Here is an 8,460-nt window from a genome sequence, read left to right on the forward strand (position 1 = left end):
TATCACTGGGTAGAGATATTAAGCGCCACCTTTTCACCTCTGGACAATGTAAGTTATTCCGGCCCCCATGACGGTCCATGCCCAAACCTCAATAAACGTAGAAACTCTCCTGGCTCCGTTTGGTCCCTGCGGAGCTGAAGGTGGGGGCTGGCTGCTGAGAAGGTCCCAGGTGAGAGTCCTGCCAAGGACACCCTTGGCAGCTCCTGAGTGTGGGAGGCACAGCTGCCAAAGCTTCTCAGTGGGCATCGGGGACCCTTCCAAGGGCAGCCCTGCTCAGTCAGAGCAGACCCCCAAACTGCTCATAAAGGTAGACTGTTGCTGTGGCTGGGTGCTCAATCATCCTGGCAGAGCTACTCCAGGAGCATGGGCTCGGATCCCTTCTGGGAAAGGCCTCTTCCCCACCTAGGAGCCAGCGTTCTCCTCTGCTCACCCAGAGGCTGTGCCCGGCCTTGATTTGGAGGTGAGGAAGGGGGGACCTGAGTTCAAAGGGTGCCACTCCTGGGAAACGCAAGAGACGGGTGACCCTGTAATACCTCAACAGCTGCTTTCCCCTGGGGAGACTCGGGTTCAAGGGCTGAAGGGCAAGATGGGAGACCCCGCTGCTCTGCACTGCCCCCTCCCTCGGCCATTTCACCCTCTCCCCGCCCCAACCACACGAGAAGAAAGGCACGGGGGTCCTCTTGGGGGGAGACAAGGCTCTGGGGCCGATCTTTATTAACTCCGTCCGCTGTGGCTCCGATGAGGAGAGCTTCCCAGCTGGCAAAGGGCAGCGGCCTCTGCCCCCCCCTCGCAGGAGAGAGCGGAGCGCCAGGAGCTGCCGCCACGAGTGGCAGGGTTGGGGTCACCACGGAGTCCAGGCCCCAGGCCTCCCGGGGTCAGCAGGGGGCCCCTCACTTCTGGGCAGGGATCATGTCGTCGATGGCCTGGCCTTTCTCCAGCTTCTTCTCCATCTCCACCATGAGCTTCACGCCGTCCACCACCAGCTGCACCTGCTCCACCTCGGAGGACCCCAGCCGGTCCGCGTTGGAGATGTCGAACACGGCGCCCACGGCCTCGGTGTCCACGCCACCTGGGGGGGGGAGCACAGCGGCCACTCAGTTGGCTGACCCCCAGCAGAGGGCGCGCCCTTGGGCTCCCCCAAGCATGCTGCTGGACGGGCCCAGCCAGGCGCCTGCTCAGGGACAGGATTCACACCAGCTGCCCAGCATGTGGGGGTCCTTGACAGGGAAAAAATGCCCCCAGAGGGGCTGCCTTTGGAGCTGACCTGAAGACACAGAAGGGAGGGGGGGCTGCAGGGGCTCTTGGGAAGAAACAAATTCACCAATGCTGCCTCTTCCCCCCTCCCGCAGGGTGAAACAGGGTGGGGGGGGTTCAATGTGCTGCACAGCACCCAACCCCTTTGGTAGCATCTTTCTTGCTTATTTGAAAGTCTGGATGGTGAGGGGGAGGAGTGGTGACCCGGACCTTTGCGCAATTCGAACTGGCATCCCTGCTCTGAGCCCCCTCCCCCACTTTTGCCCCCCCCGACCTGTGCCACGTTTCTGCAGACGAAGGCGCTTCAGGATCTCCTCAAACTTGGGGTGCTTGCTGAGATGGGGCAGCTTGACGTGGACGCCGCCACGCAGGCCGGTGCCCAGGTTGGAGGGGCAGGTCAGGATGTAGCCCAGGTGTTCGTTCCAGCTGAAGGGGTGGCCGGCCTGCTTGAAGATCTCCTCGATCTTACCGGGAGGGGGGAGCAGAGGTTGGCAGGGGTTAGTGGCAAAGCAATCGCTGCCCACATCGCTTTTTGTGCCTCCCCCCACAAAGGGCCATTTCTCCCTCTGAGGGTCTTTATGCCTTTGGCACGGGAGAGAAGCCCAGTCACAGCACCCCCATCCCCACCACTTTGGGGTCACCACAGAGCCACCAGGACGCTGCTCAGCTGCCCACCCTCGTGGCCTGTCCAGGATCCTGGGTGCCCTCTCCTGCCCTACTCCCAGCCCTTGGAGCGAGCCAGGAGCCCCCCAGCCCAGCTGACCAACCACACCTTCTGCAGCCCCACGCAGAAGCGACGGAAGACTTCCTTCATGTTGCCACCCTTCTGCATGGAGATGACTCGGAGGTGGTCCTCCTCGTTCACCCACACCAGGAAGGTCTTGTTGTCATTGTGCCTGGGGGGGGGGGAGAGCGGAGACCTCAGCATCCCCCGCCTGCTGGCCTTCGGGCTCAGTCACCGGGGGGGGGGGCACAAAGGGGCATTGAGGCTGCCTCCTCAGCTACCCAACTTGCCGAGGCAGCCTGGAACAGCTCTGGTTCAGGGCAGGGGCAGATTGGGGGGGGGGCAAATTCAGGAACTGGGTGTGCAAAGTGGGGGCAGCTGCAGCATCTTTGGGCCACGGGGGGGAGGGGGCTGCCCCCTCCCGAGATCTGTAGTGCCCTTCTCACCAGCCCCACGTGGGGAGGGCGCCAAGTGGGCAGCCCGGGGCTCGCCAGGCCCGCTCACCAGATGCCCCGGGCGTCGGGCCAGTCACGGGCCATGCCGGAAGCCAGCAGCAGGGGGGAGATGGGCTTGTCGAAGAGGAAGTGGTCATCAATCAGCTGCTGCTGTTCCGCATCAGTCATGTTCTTCAGGGGGTAGTACTTGCCCTTGAACTCTCCGGTCAAGCTGTTCAGGGCTGGGGAGGGGGACACAGCAGGACCACCCTTAGCAAAGGGTGCTGCGTCCCTCCGCTCCCAACAAGACTCGGGGGAGGGGGGCTTCTCAAGAGCCCCACGTCTAAGGATGCTGAAATCCGTACTTCAATCCATCCTCAAACCGGATGATCAGAGGGTTACCCCTGGCACCTCCTCAGTTTCCACCCCAAACCTTGGGACCTGATCAGGAGCTGAAAGGAGTACCCCAAACCTGCCCCTAAAGGAGCAGTGGGGCTGGGCAAGCTCTGGGTAGGGCTAGCGCCACCTGGTGGACCAGCAAGGGGGGCCTCTGGCCGTTGCATTCAGCCAGCCAAGGGAGGCTGATCAGGGTTCACTTGGTCTGCTGGGGTGTGGTTGTGTGAACCCAGCCAAACAGGGCAACTCCGCTCCTCCAAAGTTCTGGACAAGCGGTTCCCCTGCTATTCTTCCCCTCTTACCTTTGATGGACAGGTTCTCCACAGCCCGGCGCTCAGCCCGGCTGCAGTGGGGAGGCAGGGTGTAGCCCTTGATGCTACGGCCGGTCCGCACGCGGCTGCTGAGCACGTAGTTGGGGTCCAGATCATCACCGCCCTGCAGGGAAGGAGAGCCGGGAGTCTTCTCTGTGCCCAGGCTGACCACCCCCCCCCAGCCCCTTGAGGCTTTGGACCCCGTGCCCTCCCTGCCCTTCCGCACACACCTGGCGGGCACCTGCCTGGAGCTATGCAGGGACACCCAGGGAGCCACACACATACACATCCTTTGATCTTTGCACACTTAAACGTCAAGCACCTCCCTGAAGTTCCTAAAATCCCCTCCCCCAGCAAAGCAAGCTCCCCCACTGCCCCCACCTTCAGGTTTTCATGGTTCAGGTCGGTCTTGTGCTTGTCGGTGGGTTTGTAGCCTCCGTGGCGGTCATGGATGACAATGTCGAAAAGATCTTTGAAGGTGTCGTAACACTCCTCATCTCCAGCTACACAGCCCACGGTCATGATGTAGGGGTGACCTGCAAGGACAGGAGGCTTCAGCGGGGGGAGGGGACCCAAGTCCCTCTCTGAAGGATGAGGGGTGGGCAGACCTGGAGGTCCCCTCTTGCCCCTGCCTGGCACCAGTTCTCTTTCAGCTGCTTCACGCACATTTGGGACCAGGTTGTGCCAGGGGGAGGGGGCAGGGATGGGGGGATTGCCCACTAACCCCCAGCAGAATGTCTGGCGAGGGTCAATGGGAAGCCCATCCAGGATTTCACCCCCAGAGGCTACCCAGCTCGAGGCAGGCAGGCGTTGTGTCCCCTTGGATCTTGGTGACATTTATCAGGCTAAACGTCCCTCCTAAAAGGTTTAACCCAGTTTAGCAGTGCTTTTTCCAGGCAGGCGACCAGTGGCCCCCAAAGCCTTTTCCTTCACCTCCCCATTTGCTCTACTCCAAAATGTTGTCAAGTTTTAAGGAGGAAATTAAAACAAAAACTCCCCAGCCAACATGCTTAAACTGGTGGATGTCAGTTCCCAGAATTCCCCGGCCAGCAGAACGATTCAAATTGAACGTCTGGATGTAACCAATTTTTCTAAAGTCTGTGTGAATAATAAGACTGAAAGAAACCATTCGGAATGGTTTTGATTTATTCACATGCGACCACTTTAATTCTCTTCTTCCCCCCACCCCAAATGCCAAGAAGTCTGCTCTAGGTGAGAAGGGCAGCCTACAAGTTGGTAGATGATAGATAGATAGATAGATAGATAGATAGATAGATAGATAGATAGATAGATAGATAGATAGATAGATGATAGAGGAAGGAAGGAAGGAAGGAAGGAAGGAAGGAAGAGAAAGAAAGAAAGAAAGAAAGAAAGAAAGAAAGAAAGAAAGAAAGAAAGAAAGAAAGAAAGAAAGAAAGAAAGAAAGAAAGAAAGAAAGAAAGAAAGAAAGAAAGAGAAAAAACCGGGCTCTGCTCTTGGCCTATGTCCAGAGGCAGCCAGCTGCCACCTTGCACAGTGTGATGCCAGCCTCCACCAGAAGGGGGAGTGAGCTACAGGAGAGGAGGGGGCACCGGCGGGCACAGCTTGCGCTTTGCATGGAGGGCAAGGTCAGTGGTGACCCTCTCCAGGGCTGCTTCGAATCCAGAGGTGACATCCGACCACTCTAGCTGGGCTGAGAGAAACCGGGCAAGGGGCAGCAGCAGGTTTAGCCGGAGCAGGGAGAGGGCAGGGCCCACCTGGGTTGTCCACGCCAGTCTGGATGACGTCGTCCAGGGTGAAGCCGCTGGCTGTCTCCTTGTCCCGCAGCTTCTTGTATATGTCCGGGGTGAGCGCCTTGGCCATGTGGTTGTTGTGCACGGAGAGGTCGGGGAACTCTTCCTCCGAAGGGTAGTTCAACTTGCACTTGTTGTGGGTGTTTCCGAAAGGCATGGTGGCGGCTGACGGCGAGTCCTGCCAGAGGCCAACGAAGAAAGGGTGAAAAGTCTGGAGCCACAGCAGATCCAGAGCGAGGCTGGAATTTCTGGGCAGCAAGACTTGAAACTGGCTTGTAAAAATGTGCCCAGATTATGGACATCCCTCCCCCTCGAGAGAGCAGAGGGGGCTGCTGGGCCCAGAAGGATGGGAAGAGGTCTTAGGATCATTGCCTTAAAAGGTTCCCTCTAGCATATGGGAAACGTGGGTCTTGCAGGGGAAATTTCACGGGGGAAGCTCTGCCCGGCAGGTGAAGATTTTAGTGCGAAAGGGGACATTTTGAAAAGAAAAGGGATCAGGACGTCACACTGTGCCAAACGCCACATTTTTACTGCAGGACAGACCTGGGTTTGGGCTACTTCCTTGCATTTGGGGTGTCAGATATTGAGTAACAGAAACATTGGGGGGGGGCAGTCAGACCCTACTCAAAGTACCAGAGTTGGCCATCTGCTCAATGTGGGGCAGGAGATGGGACCCCCTCAATCACTGGGGTCACAGCCTTTCAGAGATCCAGAGTTCTCCTTCTTAGCATTCTTCAAACCAAACCTTTTTAGGACAAGGTCTGGCTCTGCCACCATCCAAGAAGCCACCCCAGTGACTTCGCTTGCCTGAGGACCATCAGCACTGGAGGGTAGCCAGGGCCGAGCCCCTCCAGCATGGCCAAGCTGGGCAGGAAGCAACTCCGGGGGACTCAGCTCTGCAGGAGGAAGCCCTTCGCAGGCTGGGCTTTGGAGACCCTCAAGGCCTCTTGCAAGAAAAGCCAGCCACCGTCTTCCTCACCTGCACCCCCAAAAGGCTTCCCAGGTGGGCGAGGGTCTTAATCCCCAATGGCATGCAAAATGAAATAGGGTCCCCTTCTTGAGGGTCACCATCAAGGTCAACCACTGGAGATGTCAGCTGACCCAGAAGGCAGCAGCTGCGCAGACCATCTTGGGTGTGGGTGCCCAGAGCGTGGGACAGGGGGCAGGGCACAGGCCCCTCCCCTCCAGTTCCACCCACAGAAAGCCAGGATAATTTTAGCCTCTCAGAGGCCAGTTTATTTATAGTGGCTGCTTTTTGTCCACAAAAGGGCCCTGATCAGTGCCTCCCGTGGCTTCTGTGTGTGTGTGGGGGGGGGTCCCTGGTCACAAGTGCAGTGGCATTCCAGAGGCGGCTTTTGCCACTGGTCGCCACTCTGCAGCCCTGAGAGAAGCCAGACACCCGGCCCCTGGGCTGGGGGGAGTCTGGGAAGGGAAGGCAGTTGCTGAGGGGAAGGGGTTGAGTGGACCCTCTGCAAATGGGGTTCTGTCGGGCACCCCCTTTGCCTGACCTTGACCCCCACACTGCAAGGAGAGCGCAGGGTCACGGCCAAGTCTGTGGTCACCCTCCCCATTCAGGACCAACCCAAATACATGCTTAGAAGAGCTGTTCCCTGCAAGAGAATCCCAGCTTTGATTTCATGGAAAGATAGTGCACCAAGGACAGCATTTTCAAAAAAAACATTTAAATTTTCCCCTAAATTGCTAGCAAAAGTACCCCACCTGTTTTGGTCAATTCTCCCCCCCCCCCCGCAAATCCAGACCAGAGAAGAGGGGCTTGGCTACCTGACCAGGAGAAGCGAAGCCTGCAGAGTCCCAGGGGCTGCCTTGTCTCACTGCGGCACAACAGGTGACCCAAGAGTCCGGGCTGGGGGCTTCGGCATATAAATCCTGGCCCTCATCCCCATTGGCTGAGCCCTGGCCAGCAGCCCAGCTGTGATTGGATGCAGCAGACTCAGCTCAACTTGAAATTGGGTGGGAGTCTTTGCTCTGGGTGCTGGAAAAGGCATCGACCTCCTTTCTGGATGGGGCAGCTCCTGCACGGCCCCAGAGCCCCCCTTCCCCCCTGCTAGGACCCAGCCAGGAATGGTTGAGGTTTGTAGGAGTGCCTCTGAGCGTGTGAAGAGTGCTCTTCCCTACCTGAGCTGGTGCCACAGAGTTCCTGGGCATGCCTCCAAGCAGAAAGAGACGAACCTTTGCAAATCAACTTGCTCACCTTTTAGAGGCCCTCAACACACCCTTGAAAGGAGACAAAGAGTGTGCAGAGAGCAAGGGGGGTGTTTCTAGGGGGGGCCAAGCCATGCTAGAGGCACCCTACAGAAAGACGGAGGGCAGAGAAAGGGGGCCCATCGTCTGTGGGAGAGGAAGGAGGAGCAGTCAGGAGTTCAGACCTTCCAAGGTTTCTGCAAGTTTTGCCAAGGACCTCAGTGTGTGAGGGGGAACCTGGGGGGGGATGCAGAGGAAAGAGAATGTCAGCTCAACCCCCCCCCATTTCTTTGCCCAAGGATTTTGCTCTGTAAGCGGTTTGATGAGATGAGCGCACGAAAGGTGCCCGAGTGATCTCTGCAGTCCAACAGCTCCTCTTCCAGGAAGAACTCCAAGCAATGCCCCCCCAAGAACTGGCGTTCAGAGGCCAACTGCCTCTGTGAGGCAACAGAATCCCCCATGTTTTGGGGTGAGTGGGGCCCCTGCCAGGCCTGGCCCTCTTCCAGGGGCCCCTTGGGGGTCCTTCTAGTCCCATGGCAGGAGGGACCCCAGCGGGTGCCGAAAGGGCTCGGCTTCTGCCTCCTTTGGCAAGCGGGCTCCAATGGAGGAGGAGGAAGCTGGCTCCTCTGACTGAAAGCCCCCCCACCCTCCTCCCTCTGCCCCCACCCCACAGACAGAGCAGAAAAGTGGAAAAGAAAATTTCACTTCCTGATTTGCAGGGAAAGAAAGCTCTGCTTCCCAGCCACAGCCCGACCCTCAGTTGCTCCAGGCACCTCTTGCTCCATGTGCCCCCCCGCTCCCATGGCCCCCAGTGCCCATCCCAGCAGCTGCCCAAACCGGGGGGGGGGCCCTCCTCATCTCAGTGCCGTAACTGGAACCCTGGCGCTGCTGGGAGAGAAGGTGCCCCCCCAGCCAGGCATTCAGGTTAGGTGAGAAGTCCAATGGGGTTTGTAGTCCAACGTATGGAAACCCACAGTCAGCGCCAGCTGCGGGCAGAGACCCGGAGTGGTTCCACAGCATTCTGTACAAACGTGGAGGGGCCTTTTCCTCCTTGCACCTTCTGGAAATACGGAGGAGCCAGATTTAACCTCCCAGGGGACCTTCTCTGGGGCCACAGAAACTCGCTCCCCCCAAGAGGGTCAGGACTTCTGCAGGCGGCTCCTGCAAGACCGCCAGAGCGGGATCAGGTTCCTCGGTCCCAGCCCCCTTTCTCTGGGGAGAAGCCTCTGTGCTGCTGCAGCTGCCTCTTTGGAAGGATTGACGGGAATTTAATCTCGCCCTCTCTGCCCCCACCCCTCCCCCCTCCCCACCTGCCTCTCGTTGGGCAGCCCGGCCAGGTGCAAAGAGCCGCCCCCCCCCTTCATCCA

General features: G+C 58.7%; 1 protein-coding gene across 1 annotated transcript; it reads right to left on the reverse strand.

Annotated features, from left to right (window-relative positions):
- Positions 1 to 680: 680 nt before the first annotated feature.
- On the reverse strand, positions 681 to 6,821 carry CKM (creatine kinase, M-type). Its single transcript, XM_081335379.1, has 8 exons — positions 6,674 to 6,821; positions 4,856 to 5,069; positions 3,501 to 3,655; positions 3,111 to 3,243; positions 2,483 to 2,654; positions 2,027 to 2,150; positions 1,529 to 1,718; positions 681 to 1,069 (listed from the first exon to the last, which is right to left on the reverse strand). The coding sequence occupies exons 2-8, from the start codon at positions 5,046 to 5,048 to the stop codon at positions 891 to 893; spliced, it is 1,146 nt and encodes a 381-aa protein (XP_081191505.1). The 5' UTR covers positions 5,049 to 5,069; positions 6,674 to 6,821; the 3' UTR covers positions 681 to 890.
- Between the last annotated feature and the right edge of the window lie 1,639 nt (positions 6,822 to 8,460).

Source organism: Vipera berus, assembly GCF_964194415.1.
Source record: "Vipera berus genome assembly, chromosome: 9".
Lineage (NCBI taxonomy): Eukaryota > Metazoa > Chordata > Lepidosauria > Squamata > Viperidae > Vipera > Vipera berus.